Genomic DNA, 25,188 nt, shown 5'->3' with positions numbered 1-25,188 from the left:
TAATATTGATAAATCCGATGAAAATAGATGATAACTAATGGAAAATGATAAGGATAATGATTATGGGAGCAATTAAGTTGCGAAAGTTAATGTAAGTTTCCTAAAAGGCAGGAATGCACTGAAAACATTGTCTTAAAAGATAAAACATTTTATTTTTGGACCCCAAGAAGATACTCAACAAGTTTGGAATGGCTACCACAATGTGTGCTTCAAAAAGAGCTTTCCAAAATGGAGTCGCATACGTAATTCTGATGATCGTAGCAAAAGCTATGCCCATTTTACTAAACATTGCATGATGTTGTCTAGGATGACTGACTGAACGATCTAGAGGACTAATTGAATAGTCCAAAGACCATTTGATAATGGTAGACTTGGAATGCTGGAATGTCACTTTTTAAGTTTAAATGGTGTTTTTGGGCTATGGCTTCATTTTGTGGTCCTCCAAACCTCAAAACACAAACCAGAAACCCTAAGAGAGAGAAATAGAGAAATGGAAGAGAAGTTGAGAGATTTGAGATGAGAAGAAGAGAATGGAGTGTGCTTTGAGCAAAAGGGATTAGAGCAAGCTTCAAGTGTAAGGTCCTAACATTATTCTCTTTACATTTATTGAAATTTTAAATGATTTATGGTACAAGGATCCACTATTCCAAAATTTATGTGGTGTGCGTATTTTGTTAATAGGTTTATGTGTGGGTGAGAATGGTAGAACAGAAGGTCTCCTCCATGAAAAGACTCAAGTTTTTTTTTTTTAAAAGCTTGAGACTTTCGAAATGTATGATGAATGATGGGTTGTAGAAGGATGAAAAACAATATTAGATGCGTGTGTATGTGATTTGTTATGGATTGGTGATGATTTTAAAGTTTGAGCTTTTATGGATGCTTTGAGCTATTTCATTTTCCGTATTGTTCGATAGTATATCTACTCATTTTAAGAGCACTAGTAGCAGATGCTCTATAAGTAGTTCACTTTTGTTAGTTTTTAGTTGGTTGTATTCTGTTGACAAAATCACTATTATGTAAGTCGGCTGCCTTAACAGGGATACCGTATTTATCAGAGTCTTTAGAGTATTTATGAGCTAATTTCCTTAGCATGGAAAGCCTTAATATGACAAGTATCAGTGTTATCAGTTCAAAAAAGGCAATTTCCAAGTGTCAGGAAGATTCTGTTGTGTTTGGATTATATCTGTTGGCATTCTTTTGGATTGTATTGGATAATTTGTCAGTTGTAATTTTTGGAAAAGTCCATTTTATTGTCATTATAATGCATAATTTTTTTTGGGAACTAACATGGTCTAATATTTTGGAGAATATCTGCATGCGTTTGCCCTTCTGCTTATGCAAGCATATTTTGGGAGTGATGTTGAAGGCTCGTGATGAGAATAATACCGGTCTCCCCTTCGGCTGCTTACTTACTCAGATCATTTTGCAGTCAGACATCAATGTAGTTGGAGAGTCAAAGATGAAGATCCAGAATCCCATCAGCAAACAGACGTTGATGAAGTCTAATGCCCAGCTGAGGCGAGACGATCAGGATGATGATCCATAAGCCCCTCCTATTCATGTAGTAGAACCTAATATGGCATCCTCCTCTCAGACTGCTTCACCACCTCCACAGCAGGATACCGGTTATGCTCAAATTTTGGAGGCGTTGGCATCTCTACAGGGGGGTATGAGCTCTATGTAGTTGGTGATTTCATCATTGCAGTAGGGCTTTACTTCTATGCAGCAGGATGTTTACTCTATTAACCTCCGTGTGGAGCAGAGCTAGTTGGACATCCAGGAGTGTCTCAAGCGCTATCATCCATACAGCAGTGATAATGAGGATGATGCGCCTATGGTTGAGGTGACTTGATTTATTTTGTGCTTGGTTGTTTATTTTGAGACAAGTTATCTTTCTTTTTATGGATAATTTGTTAAACATTATAACTCTTAGTTAAATATTACTCTGTTTACCCTTGTCTTGCTGGGACATTTAAGGGGAGTAATTGTTTTGTGGTTTTTCTTATTACTCTATTTTACCTTTTGTCATTTTGTGACAAAAAATGGGAGTAATTTTTGTTTTGGATCGAGATTGTATTTTAAACCCATCAAGTGTTTTTGTCCTACAATGGCCAAAGGTGGAGTTTGTTGGTTTGTAATTGGCTACATTTTGTTGGACAAAATAACGTCTATGTAATGATGCTTATTATATAAGGAAGTTGTTTTATTCAGAGTCTACATTTCAGTTTTGAGCTTCAAGAAGACTCTGTGCATAATTCATAACAGTTAGTTCAGTTCTCTTGCATCCGTCTGGACGCTCAACTGTCCATGCATCATCCGTTCGGACCTCCCTTCGTGTCGAGAAGCTTCAAACTGTTCCAAGTTGCATCTGTCTGGACATCTCAACAACACGTCTAGGTGTCGTTCAGTGTTCGACCAGCTATGAGACTTATTTCCAAAACACAGATATGCGAAAACAATTGCAACCGTCTGGACGATGTGTGTTCCCGTCTGGACGCTCTCCTTCGTAAGGCAAGTTGTGCATTCAACGTTCAATCGTCCGGACTTCAGTCTTCATGGCCCGGACGCTCAAGCTTCATTTATGGAAATTACATGCAGCTAAAGTGCAACCGTCCGGACGCTAGGGCAACACCATCCGATCGCACAGTTGTCTGTCCGGACGCCATATGTCTACCGTCCGAACGGCACCAAGGAAAACCTAATCAGACACGATTTAAGTATTCTGTAGCCTATAAATAGAGGCCCATAGGCATGTTGATTATAAGAATTCGGTATTGAATTCTGTAGAGCTTAGAGAGTTATATTTTAGAATTATTGTGCTGAATTAGTTAGTCTCTCTCTCAAGCCATTGCCATTGTGTGCTGTTGTTGTGCTGAACTGAAGTCTATCTTAGGGGTTGGCCCTAAGGTAAATGATTCCATTGAAGACCCCTTCAAGTAGATGACTTGGTTGGGAAGCATTCGTGTTGGGCTACACGTTAGAGTACTAGATACGATTGCTGCATCGGGTATGTGAGTGTTACTGTCTATATACTAGCTTTGTCTTCCGAATAGTGAATATCCTGAGTTTGGCTGCCCCGGAATAGTTTTTCTCTTGATTGAGTTTCTACTTCGTTAACAAAATTCTTGTAGCATTTAAATTCCGCACTTATATTATTCTATTAACACATTGTGCACACACACACGGTTAAAATAGAAGTCCTATAATTTTCACCTTGGATCCCCACCATCCTAAATTTTATCCCAATTCCTATGCTTTCATCTATCACATCCAATCATTCATTGGTTTTAGCTGATCTTATTCACTCTTCTACACAGTCTTGGAAGCTGAACCTTCTGCATTTTTTGTTTGATGCTACCTCTGTTTATGAGATTCTCAAAATCAGTATTAGCCCCAACCCTTGCAAGCTTCTTCTAGACTCCTTCCACTTCTGGTGTTTTCTCTACCAAATCCGTTCATCGTCGCATTAGCTATTTTTCTTCACCCCATCCCTCCCCCTTTCCAAATCTTCATGGAAAGCCCTTTGGAAGCTCAATCTAAATCATCGTTTAAAACTTTTCATTTGGAAAATGGTTTGGAACATCATTCCCACAAAAGACAAGATCTCTCAATCCATCCTCTCTTCCATCTCAGATACTAGTTGCTCTCTTCGCTCTTTTTCTAACAACTCTCTTTCACATCTTTTCTTTACTTGCCTTATTGCTTGAGTGGTTTGGCGCCAATCTTTATGGCTTTTGGATACTATTGCTCTAAATGTTACTAATATGACAAATTAACTCCTTATTATCCTTAATCCACACCGATTGATTGGTACCCCTCAAGCTGAGACTCACTTGTTTCAAATTTTTGCTGTTGTTACTTGTGATTATCTTTGATTTATCAGTGATAAAGCTCATCATGATGGTTTTATCCCGAATGCTCTTGTTATATTATCTACTATCAATAAGACTGTTTTGGAACATCATTCTACTTGGAAGACTAAACTGGCCATCTCATGTGAAGTATGGCAGTCTCCATCTCCCCCTTTTTTCTTATTAGAGATATTTTTTTTGTTCAAGCTGCAGTATGCAAAGATTCCAATGATTCTATTATCAAGTGTCTCTCTCATCAGTTCTCCTTTCTCCCCATTCATGGCAAGGCTCTTGTAACTCTCTTGGCAGTTCAACTGGCGACCTTTGGGCCTTTCTAATTTTATTTTAGAAGGTGATTTGCTTATAGTCACTCTGGCACTTCAACTGCCCATCATTACTCATGACTGGATAATTGCTTTCACTATTTCTAATATTCACTCTATGTTTCTGCCATCTATTAGTTGGACAACTAGTAAAGTTAATTTAAGTGCAAATTTCTATACTAATCATATAACAAATTGGATTGCAATCAGAATTTATTTTAGTTGCATTTTTATCGTTTCCTCTTCATCTAACTCTTTTCCTTTCTGAATTGGAAAAGATTCTCCCCGAACCTTCTATTTTCCTTAGTTTTTGTTTTTGTTTTTGTTTTTTCTCATTGTACTTAAAATAGAAGAAAAAAGAAAAACGCAAAATAAGCTAATAACAACACTCCGAGGAGCCAAAGAGAAAGCTGTCCTTTGCCACTCTCGAAGGGATCATAGCCCGCCCCATCTACTCTTCCTCCTCCTCTGCATGATCGAGATCAAACCCACCTTATAAATTTAACTACTTAATACTAATATTTGTAATCCCTCAGGTTTCTTCCAAACCCAACTCTCCAAATCCTTCTTGATCTCGTCGTCATGTCTCAGTTGGCCGCATCTCAGGTTGACCCATTTCTCTCATTTTGCGTATCGTTTGGCTGCCGAGAAGCCGCAGGAAAATAAAAGAAAGTTTGAATCTTGTACTTCATGTCTGTTCATGGTTTTAGTGGAGACTGTGTAATGAGGAATATGAGATTCAAAATTGTCTCGGCTGCCAAAAAGAGGATGTTTGCTTTGCTTTTGACTTTTACTTTTCTACTTATGTTTTGGGTATTTGGGTTTGCTTTCAGGTTGCAGTGAGTGTTCCTGTTGGAAGCGAGTTGTCCACCAGGAGATCTGTGTTTAAGGTTTTCTAATTTATTTAATTGTTTGATTGATTTTGTGCTTGAAATGCTTACTGTTCTAAATACTTGAATTAAGTGGTTAGTATTTTTCCTAGTTCCGTGGTTGGTTATCTTATGGATCATAAAATATAAGGGCTTGTTTGGTTACTTTTCTACAAAATGTGGTTTTAATAGTTTTGGGAATTTTTGAAATAATATCTTATAGCTTCTCATTTCAAATTCAGATATTAGTTGGGCTTAACAATCTTTGAAGTTCCTGAACAGAAAAAATTATACTTTTCATATTTCATTTCAAGTCATTTAAGCTAAAAGATTGAAATCCAAATCCTTATCTTCAAGTACTCCTTCCAAATGAACCAATAAAGAAATTGTGGAAGTTCGTGTAAATGTATTTTTGTTGTTAGCTTTTTTATTTTTCTGAGTTTGTAGAGTGGAGGTTGAGTTCTGCTACCAAACTTTGTGATGGCTTTCTGTCACTTCTCATATTTTTTTTCTCAATTTTAGGAGCACGAGTTTTGGTTTTCTTTATTGCAGTAGGCTCAGATTATTCTAATGAATGGTAATTCAATGAATCAGTGGCTTTTCCCCAGTTCTTTAGAAACTGAAATACTCTTGATGGGTTAAAACTGATTCTGTCTTTTCCTTTAGCTTTGAGGAATAGTGTAAAAAAGCAAAAACCAGTTAATTTTCCGTGGGAAAAATTATCCCTGCAACTCTTTGATCAAAGCGATTGACAATGTGCCGTTTTCTTCTAGTGTGGTTTTATTCTTACATCATAATCTAAATGCTATATTCATCTTTTTGTTGGTATCTTTACCTAACTATGAGTCCTGCTAAGAATTCACCCCACCACCTCAAAAAAAAAAGAAAAAAGAAAAAAAGAAGAAGCATAGAAGTCACCGTTATAGTTTTTAGTATACCTACATGAAAGAAGCTTATGGATTGAGATTGCAGTTTTGTGATTTGACTTCTCATTCCTGTAGTGATTTCTGCGTGTTGTCATCAATACCCCAGTATGTATGTATGTTTAGTTTTGTTTAGTCGTTTACATGATTCTTTGAGACAAAGATGTATGATATTATTACTACTAGAGTTCAGGTTTACTTGATCATTATATACAAGTTGAACTTCTCTGCATTGTGCTGGTTAATGATTTCTCAAGGCAACGGCTCTTCATTTTTTTGCAGACACATAGCATAACCTTTCATGACAAACCACAGGCAGCTTTTTTGTCCTTGGACTTAAAAACAAAGAATGCATGGTTCAGGAATCGACAGATAATATGCCAATCAGTGCAACAAGCTGGCATACCTAAAGTTGCTGTTTCCCCTTTAAACTTTGAAGATGATAAAGAACCCCCACTAAATACATACAAGCCTAAGGAACCTTATATAGCAACCATTGTTTCTGTTGAGAGGATTGTGGGCCCAAAAGCTCCTGGAGAAACTTGCCATATTGTGATTGATCATGGTGGCAATGTTCCATACTGGGAAGGACAGAGTTATGGCGTTATTCCTCCTGTAAGTGACTAGTTACCTTGACGTTACTATCTTCTATTGTGCTTCTCTAGAGTTTCTTGTTCTCTTTGTAAGCTGTTATGGCTAAGACATTATATTGTAAATGCTGTTGTGATGTTCCCTCGTTTCTGTCCTTGCCTATGAATCTCTGATGCTACTGGCTAGGATTAAGGAAATCAAACTAATAATGATCTAGTTTTGGTGGTTCAGTTCCATTCGATGGAGGTTCTCCACTCATATCTTTATCCAGATATTGCTAATAGTTGTATATCTTAACTAAAAATATACCATTATAATACTTAAATAATCATTTCCATGTGTTGCAGGGTGAAAACCCAAAGAAACCAGGGGCTCCCCAGAATGTTCGTTTATATTCAATTGCCTCGACTAGGTATGGAGACTATTTCGATGGAAAGACAGCCAGCTTATGTGTCCGTCGTGCTGTTTATTATGACCCTGATACCGGAAAGGAGGATCCTTCCAAGAATGGTGTATGCAGCAATTTTTTATGCAACTCAAAGCCTGGAGATAAAATTAAGATCACAGGTAAGGCTTACTTTACATAAAAGATCAATAAATTTGATGTTTTTGAACCTTTCCCACACAAGTTGTCAAGGATCACATCACTTGCTTGCGGCTTCTTTCATAATTTGACTTTTTTGTCTACTGATTTGTTGGTTGGATCTAGCTTATAAAGGTAACTACCTTATTGAAATCAAGTAAGCAACTTGATTGCAAGTTTCTAGTCAAACAAAGTCCAACAAAAAGACATATAATTGGTACTTTAGAATGTGAATACTGAATAGTACTGATTGTGGCCACTACTTTAAATTGTCGATTGGGTTATTTTGGCTATGTGCAATAAACAAAAATAAGGCAGTTTCAATAATTTGATAGGGGTTCTTTGGGTTGGTGAAAAGTGAAATAATGATGACTAGTTGCTGTAGTTTAGATGGTCAACATCCTGGATTGTTTACTTTGATGTAAACTGGTGGGTCAGGATCTGCTGGTCAATGATTCTCTCATCAAAGTTTGACATTTGGATACTTTGGATGATATCAAACTTTCCCCATTTGAAGCTGGGAGGAAAGAGAAGAAAAGAAACTCTTATATAATTTACTCAAACCAATACTTTTATCTTTAATGCTCTCAAATTTATTTGTGTTCATGGACCGAAAATTATATTAAACTATGGCAAAGGGCATTTTTTTTTTTCATTTTTCCAATTTTTTTTTTTTTTTTTTGGGGGGGGGGGGGGGGGGGGGAGTTGGATTTCAGACATCGTCACTTTAGGCTTAACTAATATGTTATTCATAATTCAATATAAATAGTTCTTATTATACATAACCTAATATGTTATTCATAAGTCAAAATACTTATCAAAAAAAAAAATGTTATTCATAAGTCAAAATAAGTAGTTCTTATTATACATTACCCGTTGTTCCCACCCAATTCTGGCACTAAGTGAGTACAATTTGAAGAGACTGGAATTTTGTTAGGGAAAACTTCATGTTACATTTTTTTTTTAAAAAAAAAAAAAAAAAAAATAGTTAAATTGCTTTATTTGGCTTTTTTCTGTTAAGCATCCTAAGCTTTTGCTGATGTCGTCTTCAAGCTGCTCCTGCTTTGGCATTATGGTTTTTAATTTATTTTTCAGTTAGGATATATAGTGGCTAAATTGGTTTTATATATGATCAACATAATTCGTTTTAGAGGAAAGATGAATTTTTTCACATGTGATTGATGACTCTTTGGTGTTGCTTTATCATAGATTTTCACTCTTATTTTGGTCTAGATTTGTTTCTTATCTGCTCTTTTTTGAATTATATGGAAGGCCCCTCTGGCAAGATAATGCTTTTGCCTGAAGACAACCCAAATGCCACCCACATAATGATTGCCACTGGAACTGGTATTGCTCCATTCAGAGGCTATCTTCGTCGTATGTTCATGGAGTCTGTCCCCACATTCAAGTTCAATGGTCTTGCATGGCTGTTCCTTGGGGTGGCCAATACTGACAGTCTCCTCTATGACGATGAATTTACGAAGTATCTTAAGGACTACCCCAATAACTTCCGCTATGATCGGGCCCTTAGTAGAGAGCAAAAGAGTAAGAGTGGAGGCAAGATGTATGTTCAGGACAAGATTGAGGAATACAGTGATGAAATCTTCCAACTTTTGGATGATGGTGCCCACATTTATTTCTGTGGCCTTAAGGGAATGATGCCTGGGATCCAAGAAACGCTTAAGAGGGTTGCAGATCAAAGAGGGGAGAGTTGGGAAGAGAAGCTCTCAAAACTCAAAAAGAACAAACAATGGCATGTTGAAGTCTACTGATTACATAGTGACTGATGCTGTTGATGCGTGTTTCATGAAAATTGCATCAGCCACTTGCTGTTAGGTGATTGGCCTTTTCAACTTGTTCAGCTTTTTAGGTGAGAACTTGAGTAGCAGTTATCATTTATCTATTGTTAAAAGCCAATAAGACAAATTAGATTTTCTTGGTTAATAAAGAACCCCTTTCGATTGGTGATCTTTAAGATTCTTATTGTCTGAGTTATTTTGAAGTTTTGGTAAGTGCAAAAAGATGCTGTATTTTGTCAACTATGCATGATGGGTTGTACATCTTAGAAAATATGGTTGAGAAAGTCCCTACTAAACCTTCCCAGGCAGCCGAATCCAACCCATGCCCATTCTAATATAGGTTTGTGGTGTTAAATAGAAATACAAATTTAAACATATTCTATGTGAACAAACAAAAGAAGATAAGAGAGAAAAAACAAAAACAAAAACAAAAAGAGGAAACAATTTGTTCTATATGTATAGTCTTTAACGCTATCATTTTATTAAATTACGAGTTAGGTTCGAATCGACCCATTTAGTCTTATATTTATATTTTGATACGACACCAACTGACATGTAAATACATGAATTGTCACCCTACACATAAGGAATGCTGTTGTGATTCTTTCACTGTGGACATGAAAATGGTGTCTGCAATGCAGTCTATGCAGGATTTTAAATGTCCTCACTGCCAAATAACCAACAAAGTTGCCAATTTGTTTGCATTTAATCTTGAAACTTGAGAGCCTCTGATCCTCTGAGCCCAGTTGTTTTAGAAAGGGCTCTGTTGTTTAAGTTATTCTTACTGCATTCTTTACTAATTAAGAAGTTGCTAAATATGTACATCAGAATTTTACCTTAGTGAGTTATGCTGTATATTTGAAATGATATGTTCATAGGGGTAAGAAATTCCGATGTCAAGTAGACAGTATAAGCTGCTTATTATACCAAAGTCTAACCTAATGTTGGCCACTTGTTTAGAAAAATACGGATTTAGCTTACGTGTTGTAAATAATTTTTTATTTTTATTTTTTGTTGAACAAATACAGAAGATCTTATGTAGTTAGTATTTTCAACGGTCTAGATTTAATTTTACACTCCTCTCACAAAAAAATTTGAAATTAAATCTGGATCGTTCTCCTATAATGTTTTTTAGAACACCTTAGCTAAATCCATATTTTTCTGTGGTTATTAGGGGTGTACAAGCGGAACGGTTATTAACCGGATAACTAGAAAACTGAATAATTGGGCTTCCTAGTTGCGGTTATCGGTTATAAGGTTTTCAAAATCCGGTTAATAACCGGATAACCTGTAATCGTTTATATATATATAAAATAATTATATTTATTGTAAATAGGCCTCAAACTCAACATTTAAATTCAAGGAATCATCTTAAGTTTTTTAATACGAAGGTTTGGTATTTTTTTTTTGAATTGTCATAATATTTTAATTACAATACAATTGTCACTATATTTTATAATATTTGTTTGTTTGATTTTCTTTGCAATCATTTTATTTTATTTATGAACTTGATTGTGAGCTTATTGAGACGAATGAATGGTAAATGAAATTTTGCACATCCAGTAGTATTTACTATTTAGCATTGAATATTGAATAGTTGGATATTAGATTCAAAAAAAAAAAACTGAAAAAAAAAAAACAATGTATGAAAACCAGTTATCCGATTATAACCAGCAGTTGGTAATAACCGCAATCGGTTGTGACTGTAATTGCGATTATTTAAATGGAAATAATCGGGTATTCGGGTTGTAATTATGAAGAAATAACAGCTACTACAATTGGTTGTACACTCGTAGTAATTATTGTGGCTAACTGGGCTGGGACCAAGTTTTAGGCCGAATATTCATTTTGGGCTGTCATTAGAACACATATATGTGGGCTTTACATGAGTCGAAAACTGCATGGAAGACTTCACCTATTCCATTTCAAAAACTGCATGGAACACTATTTATAATATAAAGTTATATTATGACTACAATAAAATAAATTTTAAAGAACCTAATTCAAAAGAATTATTTCAGCTTTACTTTATGAATGGATTGTTTAACACTCTCAATCTGCACAAGAAAAGATAATTTTTTATAATAATTAGTTATCATTCATAATATATGGAAATCCAATAATTCATGAAAATCAAATAAAAAAAATTAATGCAAGTGACTTGGGGAGTTTTTGGTAATTAGGAAGTATTGACTAACTTCATTTTCTTTTTAATCACTTATTATTACGTATAAAATGACTTATCACTTGTGTTGGTACAGTTTCCGGTATGGTGTGAATCTGCACGTTCCTTTGATGTTCTTCACGCTTCTCAATAACTCTGCAAAACAACAAAACCTAGGGACCCTTCCGGGGGTTCCGCTCCGATGCCTAAGTTAGCTTCTGTGAGAAAATAATGCTCTATGCATAAAATTGAGTCTTAGTTTATACCTGGGGTATGGGCCTATTTATAGGCATAGAGGTGAAGTCAAACCTGGATTAGGACTCCTGCTCCTTGTTGATCTAGAACTGCTGTCCGAGTTCTAATTGGACTTCAATCCTTTACTAGACTTCTAATTGGATATCTTCTTAGACTTCTGATCTGATATTTTCTTAGACCTCTGATATGATCATTATTCTTATCTTATCATTATTCTTATCTGTTTGGACCTATTTGACTTTTGAATCTCTTTTTTGGATCGGGTTGAGTGGGATTTATCCCCAACAGTTACCCCCCAATTCCCTTATCCGAAGCTTGCTTGAATAATGGGAATTCCATGTCTAAGGAAACCCGATCTTTGTTTCCTTCTGAAAACCTGCTAACTTGCAAAACCTGAGGGTTAAATCTTACCCCCCATTACTTTCTTGTTTTTCCTTAGGGTTTTCTCCCTGTCTCTTGGAATGGCTAACTCCTGAAAAACCTGCAAAAACCGAGGGTTAAATCCGACCCCCCTTTCTTCTTGCTCTCGGCTAGGACTGATCCGGGACTCTCGGCTAGGACTGATCCGAAAGTTTTCTTCTTGGTCTCGTCTAGGACTGATCCGGGACTTTTCTTCTTGGTCTCGGCTAGGACTGATCCGAGAGGCTCCTTCTCGGCTAGGACTGCTCCGAGAAGTTTCTTCTTGCTCTCGGCTAGGACTGATCCGAGAGGCTCCTTCTCGGCTAGGACTGGTCCGAGAAGTTTCTTCTTGCTCTCGGCTAGGACTGATCCGAGAGGCTCCTTCTCGGCTAGGACTGGTCCGAGAAGTTTCTTCTTGCTCTCGGCTAGGACTGATCCGAGAGGCTCCTTCTCGGCTAGGACTGATCCGAGAAGTTTTTTCTTGCTCTCGGCTAGGACTGATCCGAGAGCCTCCTTCTCGGCTAGGACTGCTCCGAGAAGTTTCTTCTTATACTCGGCTAGGACTGATCCGAGACTCTCGGCTAGGACTGATCCGAGAGATTTCTTCTTGCACTCGGCTAGGACTGATCCGAGAGCCTCCTTCTCGGCTAGGACTGCTCCGAGAAGTTTCTTCTTATACTCAGCTAGGACTGATCCGAGACTCTCGGCTAGGACTGATCCGAGACTCTCGGCTAGGACTGATCCGAGAGTTTTTGCCTGCAAAAGAAGCGACATCAACGGGTTCCCGGTCCCTAGACCGAGAACACTCCGATGCTTAAGTCAGCTTTATTTATTTATTCTGAAAATACTTATTCCCAAAATCTGGGGAAACTTCTGTCTAGTCTGAATTGAAAATAAAAGTCTAGTTCTTTGCAAATATAAATGCTAAAAAATAAAAGCAAGCCTGAAATTCCCGAGAGTCCTTTTTATGGGATCACGGGCAAATACTGTTGTTGCCTCGGCTCTCTATGCCTAGGGCTTCTGCTTCCTCGGTCTTCTCTTCTTTCTATGTCATCTCGGGGATCATTCTCTTGATGCCTCTCGCCTAGTTGAGGACGGTCTCGGGGATAGTAATCCTGTGGCTGCTGATCTCGGGGCTGATAGTCCTGATGATTCCGAGGCCTGTTATTTCCTTGCTGGTTCCGTTTTTCTCCCAAGAACCGAACCAGCTTGCCATTCTTTATGAATTCTTCTATTAACAACCTTAGGGTTACGCACCCCTCGGTGTAATGACCTGCTTGTTTATGGAAATCACAATACTTCCCTGCATTCCTATAAAGAGGATTACCTGGTATCTTTTGTGGTTCCCGAAACGCCGGATCTCTCTTGATCTCCATGAGGACTTCTGATATCTCGGCATTGAGAGGTGTAAAGTTGTAATCTTTGAACTTCTTTACCTGCCTCTGCTCTTCCCCATCTGCTTTCCTGAATTCTTTCCTTTTCTTTTCTGGGGCTGTCTCTCGGGGTAGTCTAGAACTGGCCATAGACTTCAGCGTCTCTTCCTGATTAATGAATTCTTCTACCTTATCCATGAGGCCCTGCAAGGTACTCGATTGCTTCCGGATCAACTTCTTCATCAAAGGCTCCTCGGGTGAAATTCCCTGATAAATAGCAGCAAAGATCATATCCTCGGTCGGATCTTCGACTGTAGCCTTCTCTCGGTTGAACCGAGCCATAAACTCCTTAAGACTCTCGTTGCCCTGCTGGTGCAATGATAGCAAATATCCCGAAGGCTTCTTCCTTGTCCGGAAAGCCAAGAACTCCGTTAGGAATATCTTGGACAATTCCTTGAACTGATCAACGGAATTCGGGGGCAGCTTCCTGAACCAGTCTCGGGCATTCCCCGAAAGAGTAAGGGGGAAGGCCCGACATGCTACTTCATCGGGTGTCCCGTGAAGGTCTAGATGAGCTTTGAAATTCTCTAGGTGATCCAAGGGATCTCTGTCTCCTGCATAACTTAGAATTTGGGGTACCTTAAACTTATCAGGAAGCTGATAGTTTGCCACAGGTGAGTCTGTACCCATTAGGAGCTTGTCCACCATTACGGATCTGCTTTTGTCCTTTCTTTCCATCTCCATGTACGTGCACCTTCTCTCCAGCTCGGCAATAATTCTGCTCAGATCTCCTTGGCGGTCATCCTCCCTCCGAGGATTAATGTTGCTATTGTGATCTTCTTCCTCACGCTCATCCCTGTTCATCTCGGGATTGGGCTGTCTCGTCCTCATGCGTAACAATTCTGCATTTAAGTCTTCAATCTGGGCTTCCAACGCTGCTATGCGATCTTGATCTCCACCCCCCGGGGGATGGTTTGGTGGAGGCTGCAAATTATTCTGAATAGCCGGTTCCTGTGGGGCCACGGGCTGTCGATTGGTCTGGCTTCCGGAACGTGTGTTCATCACCATGCTGGATCTTCTTTTTCTTTTATGAGGAACGAATAATCGTTTCCCACAGACGGCGCCAAACTGTTGGTACAGTTTCCGGTATGGTGTGAATCTGCACGTTCCTTTGATGTTCTTCACGCTTCTCAATAACTCTGCAAAACAACAAAACCTAGGGACCCTTCCGGGGGTCCCGCTCCGATGCCTAAGTTAGCTTCTGTGAGAAAATAATGCTCTATGCATAAAATTGAGTCTTAGTTTATACCTGGGGTATGGGCCTATTTATAGGCATAGAGGTGAAGTCAAACCTGGATTAGGACTCCTGCTCCTTGTTGATCTAGAACTGCTGTCCGAGTTCTAATTGGACTTCAATCCTTTACTAGACTTCTAATTGGATATCTTCTTAGACTTCTGATCTGATATCTTCTTAGACTTCTGATCTGATATCTTCTTAGACCTCTGATATGATCATTATTCTTATCTTATCATTATTCTTATCTGTTTGGACCTATTTGACTTTTGAATCTCTTTTTTGGATCGGGTTGAGTGGGATTTATCCCCAACAACTTGATTTAAGAAACTAAAAGAATAAGGCTTAAAGGAAAACATAAAAAGAAAATTTAAAGTTAGAAAGAGTAATTTGTGATGGAATATAAAGAGTAATTTGTAATGGAATATGATGCCAAAAAAATGTTGGATGTTGAAGAGTCATCTACATTTGATTCTACTTGTTTTGCACAATGCAAACAATTGGGATTTATGCATTTTGAAGACTTCATATTCTTCTTAGGATTCAATTCAAATTGATGTTGGAGCACATTGGAGAATGGAGACATGCTTTCTATGTTCGAGTAATGTTAGTGACTATTTTTTTATTTTCTTTTTATCCTTCAAATTTGACGTGCCTTTTAAAATTATTATTGGATCAAAATCCAAGAATGATTCATCTCATATCCAATGATCATTATAAGAGCCACATCAATTTTAGATGATAAAAAGATGATTCATAGCATTATTTTTCTATGTTTTACTGACAGTGGAGCACATTGAAATTGACATTGCCACCTTGGAGAAAGGGATAGAGATTCCCATCAAAATTGCTAGCAAGCATAAAATGCGAGAGAGCTAATTTGGAGTTCACCTACCTGTTTAGGCAGGTGGATCCCATATTAGCTTGTCATATTTACTGTCCAGATTGATAACAATACAAGCAACATATTGATAGGGATTTACTTAATGGAGAAAGTTATGCACATTGGACTTTTATGAATGTGGAAATGAGAAAATAAACAAGTGGATATTCTAAGAATTTATATACATTGAAAAATTTAAAACATTTGGGGCTTTAATTATTAACTTGTATAGAAAACCCATTCTTTATGAACGTGAATTGTGCATATAAGAATAAATGGAATGATTACATGCCTAGAGTGAATAAATTTTTATTTTTATGTCTAGAGAATTTTTAAGGCCCCAATATTCTAAAATTATTAATATTATTTTTTTTAACATAATTGATGAACTTAATTAGAGATTATTTATTAACCTTTTAACATATCTGATTTTTTTTTAAAAAAATCTATTATACAATTATTAATTGGGGCTTTAGGTGACCGCCCAAAGTGACCTAAGGATTGAGCTAGTACCGATCATAATAATACCTTATTTGTTGAGATACTAGTCATGAGGCACCTAGACGAATCCGCAATGCAAAAAAATCTGTATGCATTCGCTTAAAATAATTTGGCTATAGCCTAATTCCAACCCTAAAAATGACATTGTGGCAAAGATTAATAGACATGAATTTGGTCCCCTTGGCATCACTCTCTTATTGGAGACATGAAACCATATCCCTTCCCTCACCCAAGCTAAATGGAAATAAACCCTTACCACTAAGCCAACCCTCTAGTGATGGGTCACTTTTTTTTCTTTTCCCTTTTTTTTGTTAAAAAAAAAATATTTTTTTTCAAAGTTGTATTTTTTTTTTCCTAGTATCAAACCATATTCAAAGTAGTCCTTTTTTTTTTTTTTTCTTTTTTCTTTTTTTAATAAAATATTCAAAGTTGTCTTAAGGGGGCTAAGGTTGCTGACTTGCATCCTTTTCCCCAACCGACTTTTTGGCAGCCGTCCAAGTCGCCTGGGGTTTTTTATTAGAAAACCTTGATGACCTATGTCAATTTAAGACTATATATAAATATGTTTCTTTTACTCTCATTTTTTTTTATTTTTTTTTAATAGTAATAAAAATTTATTGATGTGATATAAAAATTAAAAAAATTAAATTAAATTTAAAAAAAAAACTTCACTTATCACCTTTAATCTTTCATCACTTTTGCAATCATACCCTTAAACTTTAAAAAAATGTCAATTTAATGTATTCATTTTTCATTTTTTTTCAATTTCAACATTCCGTTAAATCCTAACATAGGGGTGTCACAATTCTTAAAATACACCTATTTTTTTAGGGGGGAAAAAAAGAAGAAGAGAAAATTGCAAGAATTTAGGTATTGGTCAATGATCACAGAATTTGTAAAAATATTCATGCTTAAATCTTTAAAATATATATATATTAAAAAAAAATGGTATTTTGAAAATTTTGACAAGATTTAACGGAAAACCCTAACGGATAAGTGAAATTGAAAAAAATTGAAAGAATGATACACTAAATTAATACTTTTTAAAGTTTAAGGATATGATTGTAGAAGTGATGATAAATTAGAAATGGTAAGTAAAGTTTTCTCTAAATTTTTTGTGAGAGAAAAATGAATAAAGTTGTTTGGTAAAATGAAAAAATAAGTTTGACATTTTTTTAGAGAAAAATAAGAATTGATTGATGTGATATAAATGTAAAGTGAGTTTAAAATTTATTGTGGGAGAAAGTGAAAAAAGATGTTTGATAATGTAAAGAAAAGACTTTTTTTTTTTTTGAGATAAAAAAAGAAATGAAAAAAAGGGTTGATTTTTTCTTTTCTCGTACTAAAGTGAATTCTTTTTTCTTTTCCTCATTTTTCTTGCTACGGGGACTAGTATGCCGAAAAGTTAGGATAAGGATCCTCTACAATTATTTTTCGAATTTGAGAGAATACTTATGGGATCCACCTAACTGGATAAGTGGTTGGACAATCCAATTTTTATTTGGTCAGGTAGATCCCTTAAGTAGTCTCTCATAATCACCTGCTTGAATTCTCTCAAATTTGAGTAAATATTTATAAAGCATCCTAATTCGAAAAGTTCCTTTTGGTTTTGGGTTTAGGTGGGGTTTTATTTTATTAGTAACAACAGACTTTTTGGCAGCCATCCTAGTCGCCTGGGTTTTTTTATTAGAAAACCTTAATGACCTAAGCCAATTTAAGACTACATATAATATGTTTCATTTACTCTCATTTTTTATTTTTATTTTTTTAATAGTAGTAAGAATTTATTGATGTGATATAAAGATAAAAAATTATAATAATAAATAAATTAAATTATTAGAAAAACTTTACTTACTACCCCTAATCTTTCATTACTTTTGCAACATACTTATAAACTTTTAAAAAAAAAATGTCAATTTAATGTTTGAATCTTTAAAAAAAAAAAAAAAAAAAAAAAAATCAATTTCATCACTTCGTTAGAATTTTTCATTAAATTCTAAAGGATGAGTGTCAAAATTTATAAAATACTCATCATTTTTTAGGGAAAAAAATTGCAAGGATTTAAGCATCGGTCAGTATTTAACGGAATTTATAAAAATACTTATGACTCAATCTTTGAAAAAAATTATATATAAAAACAAAAGTATTTTAGGAGTTTTGATAGGATTTAACGAAAAATTCTAACGACTGAGTGAAATTAAAAAAAAAAATTGAATAAAATGATATACTAAATTGACATTTTTTAAAGTTTAAGGGTATGACTGTAAAAGTGATAAAATATCAGAAATGGTAATTAAAGTTTTCTCTAAATTTTTTGAGAGAGGAAAGTGTTAACATTTTTTTAGAGAAAAATAAGAATTGATTGATGTGATATAAATGTAAAATGAGTTTTAAATTTGTTGTAAGAGAAAAGTGAGGAAAGATGTTTGGTAATGTAAAGAAAAGATTTTTTCTTTTTTTTTTGGTTTTTAGAGAAAAAAAATGAAAAAAAAATGTTATTTTTTCTTATCTTATACTAAAAAGTGAATTCTTTTTTCTTTTCCTCAATTTTCTTGCTACGGGGACTAGTATGCTGAAAAGTTATGATCATGATCATCTATAATTATTTGTTCGAATTTAAAAGAATTTGTGCAGCTGATTGTGAGAAACTATTTATGGAATCCACCGGACTAGATAAATGGTTGGACAACCCAATTTTTATTTGCTTAGGTAGGTTCTTTAAGTGGTTTCTCACAAAATTCAGACAAATAATTATAAAGGATCCTAATCCAAAAAGTTTCTTTTGTGTTTAGGTGGAGGGAATGATAGTGCACTCATGGTGCACACTGGGGCCCACTTCATTGTGCATTGTGGTAGTGCACTTGTTGTGCACCATAAATATTTTGAGCATTTTCCATTTTTTTTTATTAGATTATTTATTTATTTTCATGAACGTCTCCACCGACCTACATACGTAGGCATTTAAGCCGAACATTATAAATCTTATAAATCCTGATTTATTATTTTTTATTTATCAAAAATCAATTTATCATAACATGATAACCAAAATTCTAGTGGTGTGACATCCATGATCCATACATCATGTCAAGGGCTCATGCGATCCATGCAATCATCCAGTAATAGCAGTGATAATCAATGGAATTGTGGATCTCTCAAGTGCCATCACTATTGAAAATTATTTTGTTATTTTTAATTTATTTTTTGAAATGTGCTTTTTGGTTTCGATTTGAAAAGGTATTTTGATGCAATATAAATGTGAGATTTTTTTATTTTTTTATTTTTTGTGTGATTTACATTTTGAAAATGTTTGAAAAACTTCGTTTACCCACCAAATTATCAACGATTTTATAATTATAATCTTGAACCTTTAAGTTTTGTAATGTCGAGATTCTAAGAATGAGCCCCTTTTAATTTCTCTCGACCGCTATAATTTTCTATTAAATCTTAATGGTGCTAACCTACGGCCAGGCTATGGATTCCAAGTTTTTTATTTTTAATTATTTAATTAGGGTAAATTTGTATTTGTATAAGTTTTAGAAGGGTATTTAAGACATTTCACATGTTTACATTTTGATTTAATCCTAAAATAACTAAATCTTGAAATTAATACCGTAATTACAAAAATTAAAAGTTCGAAATTCTAATTGCAAAACCACTATACTTCGTGTGTGAGCCGTGAGGTAAGTGAAGTTTTGTTTTAAAAAGTGTCTTGCATTTTGAATTATTTATTAATAATTTTTTTTTTTTAAAAAACCGTCATCAAAACGATGCCGTTTTTACTTGTTCTTTTGCACTACCGAATATCCAAAACACGTTTCAAGCTTTTCGTGAGTGTCTAACGGCTATGTATATAGTGTACACCATTAAACCTGACGTGTGCAAACAAATATAGTCCATCAGTTTGCTTGTAAGTCAATGATGATAATAATTAGCACCGTACAAGTAGACGGTTATTAACTGTTATTCACGTAACCGTTTTACCGTTTTAATATATAGCTGTAAAAATTACTAATTATATATACGAATGCAGTTAGTTGTTTTAGAATAGGCGGATGCGATATATATATAACAAATTCATCAAAACGATGTTGTTTTGGTATTAAGATAAAACACTAAAGCTTAAAAAAAAAAAAACTAAAACAGGTCAAATATAGTTTCAAAATTGTTTAAAATAGGCTCTACAAAGAGGCCAAAAAAAGGTTTAAAAATACTCAAATATGCTTAAAATGCTCGTTACCTAATAGGCGGTCACGGTGTGTTTTTTCCTTTAATAACAGCGATGACAAGGAGTTGTTATGGAGTGACGTTATTCAAAACGACAATGAGTTGTTGGTGAATAGGAGCAGATTACATGGAGTAGTGCTCCATAATAAAGATTGGCACATAACATTCCTTAGTTGTATGTGCTGTAGCGCCCCAGATTTTAAGACATAAATTATAATGGTTTAAATTAATTTTAAAACACTTTTAATAAGGCAAAAGAATAACTATGATTATTTATGAAAATAAATAATGTATTTCTGTTTTTAGAAACGTTTATAGTTGCAATTTGATAAAAACTCAAAACAGACCTTAAACTTTGGAATAACGGAAACAGGGTCAAACGAACTCCATTTTGGTCGATTCAAAAACTGAGACACTCGTTTTGAAGTCCTCTAGGTCCCCTCCAAATTTCATGATGTTTGGACATCGTTAAGGCCATGAAAACATCCGTCAAAAATACGACCCCTGTTCTGGATGGAAATTCACATTATTCATTAATGGGCCATCTTTGGACTTAACCCAACCCATTCCAATTGCTATCCACAAACCCAACCCATCTATCACATGTTATCTTCCTATGATCATGATGATTACATGAGTCATCACCCAACTCAACATGTGAAAGACCTATTTTTATACCTTAAAGAAATGCCATTAATTAATGTGTGTTAGATGATTAAATATGTTAGTAGAGGATATAATGATTCAACCCCTAGTGCAACATTCCCCTATATTTATTCCCTCCCCCTCTTATGATGAAAGAATAAAGGATGTCTAGAATAGAATCTAGAGTAATCATCAAATGAAAGTAGTCTAAACAATATCTTGGTTTAACTTGTCAAAGTAAACTAGAAACTTTGATTGACCAAAACTAAGTCATAACGAACTCGGATTGAGTTGAACTAAAAAGAGAAAGTGTTCGTCTTGACGTCATCTATCTACCCTCAAAATTTCACAGCGATCAGAGTAGATTTGACCATCAAAACGTTGCTTGGAGTAAGCTGGCCTCTATTTGGACGAAAATTCATATATAGCATTATTTAATACTTCCTTTGATTTGGACAACTCATCACCCACTTCCTCTAATGTGTGCACTCATCACCACAAGTGTTGCCCACATCCCATATCTAGAATGCACCACCTTAGTAATGATGAAACCCATGTGCCTTGGAGATAAGGCTAAGATGCACCAATTCCCATCCATTGGATCAAAATGTGTCTACTTGATCCTAACCATTCATTCTCTTATAAATAGAACCAAGGTGGAAGATGCAATGCCCATTAAGCTTCACTCACACACACACACCTAAGGCCAAGAGAGAAAATTGTGGGATTTGTGTAGTCTTGTGTTGTTCAAGGCTTGAAGTGTGTGCTAGGAAGTATTTTGGGTAAGCTTCTAATCATTAGTTTCATTAATTTGATGATATAGGTTATGATTTCATTACTTGTTATTTGAATTGTTTAAATACCCAATAAGCTTAAGAGATAAAAAGAAAGTAATATAAACTACTTTATATTTCATGTCCTCATGACTTTCATGAGTTGATTGTATTTATATTTCCTTTTTACATTTCATTGTCCTCATGACTTCATGAGTTGATCGTATTTATATTTCCTTTTTACATTTCATTGTCCTCATGACTTCATGAGTTGATCGTATTTATATTTACTTTTATATTTCATTGTCCTCATGACTTTCATGAGTTGATCGTATTTATATTTCCTTTTATATTTCATTGTCCTCATGACTTCCATGAGTTGATCGTATCTATATTCCCTTTTCATTTCATTGTCCTCATGATTCTCATGAGTTGATCGTATTTATTCCTTATTGTCCTTATGATATATTTTAATCCTTCAAGTTCATATTTGGTAGCATTGGTTATATAGCCTCGTCACCAAATCATGAACCAATGTTTTAAGATTTATTATGAGTGATCGTCTCAAACGTAATGAAGTGATGAATAATAAATATAAAAAGATGAGGGTCTATAAACAATGATTTGTTTGATAGATGATTGATAAATATATTATTGCATGGATGGATTTATATGCAGAAAAGAAGTTTAAAGGAACTACACAAAGAAGAGAGTAAGTATCTCTATACTTACTGAGGACGAAGCTGGTGGATTTTTCCATAATATTGTGTTTATTGTTTTATTTAATTATATGCATAGGAATAGCATATTGCATGCTGTTAATAATTCTGATGCAGGGTTAATAACAAGTTGGTTGTTGGGATGACCAATGGACAGGCATACCGCCTATGCGAAAAACAATAATAAGTACAAGTTGGCTGTTGGGATGGTCAATGTGCTAGGCAAGTTATGGCTACTTAATTGACTGTCGGGATGGTCAATGTACTTGGCTGTCGGAATGACTAATGTACTAAGTATGCTACTTTGACTACTAGTGCGGAAAAGCTAAAGAAAAACATAGTAAGGGAGTCCGTGCTCAAATAATTAGCCGCTTAAACGAACAGGGATTTAATGGCCCTGGTATGAGAGGAGTGCTAGAAGAAAATAAATAAGACTGTGCATATAAAACTGTCATTACATCATATCATTGCATCGTATATTGTTAATTAAATCAGTAATCATCATATTATTGAAAACAATGAACTCACTAGGTATTTTTGTATTTTCTCTCTGTGTTATATATTAATACAGGTTATGAAAAAGATGAGTATCAGGATTGTCCAGACCTTTAGGTGATCTTGATAGCAGTGTTTGAGGTTGGGATGCCTCCATTTTGTGGACTGCTGTGTTCCAGTCCTTTATTATATTATCTTGAGAATGATATTTATATTTTGTTGGTGTGTATTAACTATACTCTAGTTATTTTGGCTTGTAAATTATATGTGCCGTTTGTGGCACCTATTTTTAATGCACCTAGTGTGCAAATAGCGTGTAATGATAACCTAAGCAACTTTTAATTAATGTTTCGAGGTATTTCAGTCAGCTCTAACGTGTTATGTTATCAATTCCTAAGTCTTTAGAAGAACAAAAATAAATATTCCGCTGCGAGAGTTTATCTCTGATGTAGTAACGTCACGTGGAAACCGGAGGTTTCTGCTTACGAATTTGCTGGTTCAAATTTGGGGCGTTACATGTGCTATCATATCATGACGTTAACTCATGCTTTTCAATAAGAAAGTAAATGAAAAAGAGTAACGATTGAATACCACCCAAAGATACAACTTTTCACCACCTTGCCTATGTGGCAAGGTAGTCCCCCATTACTTTTTTTTTTTTTTTAAAAAAAAAAAAAATAAATTAAGGTAGGGGACCACCTTGCCACATAGGCAAGGTGGTGAAAAGTTGTATTTTTAGGTGGTATTCAATCTTTGCTCAATGAAAAATGAAAAAGAAAAAACACTAAAAAGACATAAGTTTTCTACAAATCAACTTCTAATAATGATATATGTTATTTGCAAATAAGAGCACATATATTTTTATTTTTTTTTAATTTTATGTGCTACTCACATGGACAGATTTAAACGGGGCCTGTATAGACCATGACGCTCCCTAAAATTCAAAAAAGTTAAAAAATAAAAATTATAATGTAAAAAATAAACTATTGGCCTCTAGCTCTGTCTCTGACTATTCATATTTTTTAAATAATTTAAAAACTACATATCATTTTTAAAAATTGATTTGCATGAATTTGTTAGGGATGCAAAAAAGTTTTGCACGAAGAAATCAAAATAAATAGATTCTTATTTCTTAGTGGGAAAGAGTCAATTTGTACAAAAGTAGCATATGATATAATCTATGTGAATTTGACGTTTTCAGCTACCAACTGTCGCCAACGAATTTTGGAAACGGCCACAACCGCCTTAAAAAAAATAAAATAAATAAATAATAAATGCAATGTTGAGTTTGACGTATTTTAAATCAAATAAATAAATAAATTATGAAATTGGAGGACTGGCTATTTGAATTTGAGTAATGTTATACACATATTTTTATTACATAATTATCTTAAAATATTGATGCGGTAGTCTTAATTAATTTTTAATTTTTTTTAATAATAATTGATCCAATAATTAATTGAAACTACTTCATTAACATTATAAAATAATTATAGAATTTAAATATAGTTTCTATCATTACTTTTTGAATTTTCTTCCAGAAAAATTACTTGAATTGGATTGTTGTATAGATAATTTGGAAAATGATTTTTACGGTATAAATTAATAGACACATTGACAAGGTTGCTAAAAATATATATTACTTGGTTTATTTTTTTATTTTTACAACACATATTACTCGATTTGATTGTGCATCAATGATTTAACTTTTAAGCTTGAAAATATATATTCTAGGAAAAACATAACATATTCTTTAAGTCATTATTAAATTGTTTTTGAAAAAACACATTCAAGGCAAAAGATAAGATCATTTACAATTTCAATCATATATATATATATATTAATTTCCATACATTTTATATATAAATTGAATTATTTTATTTACAAAATTTTGAACAAAAATTCTCAAAATTTATTACATTTCTATATTTCTAAGAGTCAACTAAAGGCAAGGACGAACTACATATTGGCAGCCTTTATTCCTATCAAAATTAAGTTTAGCCCTATGCTCATGCTTTGACACCCAATAAAAAATTATAGTTAGGTCCATGCTTAAAAGGCTTCTTAAACTTGTTGATGGGTGCCACACATCTAATAATTCATCCTTAATCAAAGTCAGTATTAATACAATATTAGAAATGTTACACTAATAAATATTCTTATATTGCATCTAATATCTATATGAATGAATATGTGATTTCCTCCTTTAAAATGTGGGGATTGGCGTTATTACTATTATTTGAAAGCATGCTGTTAAAGTATTAATTAAATGATTAAATTCATTATTTTCTATAAATATAAGTTTTTGAGATAATTGATAATTTAAGGTGATATTAGAGTAAAGGTCTTGACTTTGAATCTTAATTCCACAATTTACCTCAGTTAAATATCTCAAGCATTGAGGATCAAAAAAAATATCCCAAGCATTGACCCTCAATTGTCCACCAAAATGTCTTGATGAATCGGTTTTGGTGGGGGCACAATGACAAAGACTCAGGGATTTCTTAGATGAGTTGGGCCTGAT

General features: G+C 34.4%; 1 protein-coding gene and 1 long non-coding RNA gene across 2 annotated transcripts; both read left to right on the top strand.

Moving 5' to 3' along the window:
- Positions 1 to 4,549: 4,549 nt before the first annotated feature.
- Positions 4,550 to 9,115, top strand: LOC133868525 (ferredoxin--NADP reductase, root isozyme, chloroplastic). The gene is made up of 5 exons (XM_062305439.1): positions 4,550 to 4,780; positions 5,008 to 5,064; positions 6,249 to 6,581; positions 6,905 to 7,124; positions 8,413 to 9,115. Exons 1-5 carry the CDS (start codon positions 4,757 to 4,759, stop codon positions 8,910 to 8,912), a joined length of 1,134 nt encoding a protein of 377 aa, XP_062161423.1. The 5' UTR covers positions 4,550 to 4,756; the 3' UTR covers positions 8,913 to 9,115.
- Positions 9,116 to 21,364: 12,249 nt separating this feature from the next.
- On the top strand, positions 21,365 to 22,990 carry LOC133867767 (uncharacterized). Its single transcript, XR_009900172.1, has 3 exons — positions 21,365 to 21,459; positions 22,129 to 22,162; positions 22,741 to 22,990. It is a non-coding gene; the product is annotated as an uncharacterized LOC133867767 (long non-coding RNA).
- The last annotated feature ends 2,198 nt before the right edge of the window (positions 22,991 to 25,188 follow it).

Source organism: Alnus glutinosa, chromosome 5 (assembly GCF_958979055.1).
Source record: "Alnus glutinosa chromosome 5, dhAlnGlut1.1, whole genome shotgun sequence".
NCBI lineage: Eukaryota > Viridiplantae > Streptophyta > Magnoliopsida > Fagales > Betulaceae > Alnus > Alnus glutinosa.
Note: the sequence above shows the minus strand (reverse complement) of the source record. Positions and strands in the feature narration are given on the sequence as shown.

What these genes read in the sequence shown, in the direction of transcription:
- LOC133868525 (XM_062305439.1), top strand. Translation starts at nt 4,757, where the DNA reads ATGTCTCAGTTGGCCGCATCTCAG. An exon ending in GTTATGGCGTTATTCCTCCT is followed by an intron (nt 6,582 to 6,904) that starts GTAAGTGACTAG and finishes CATGTGTTGCAG; the next exon opens with GGTGAAAACCCAAAGAAACC. An exon ending in AGATAAAATTAAGATCACAG is followed by an intron (nt 7,125 to 8,412) that starts GTAAGGCTTACT and finishes ATTATATGGAAG; the next exon opens with GCCCCTCTGGCAAGATAATG.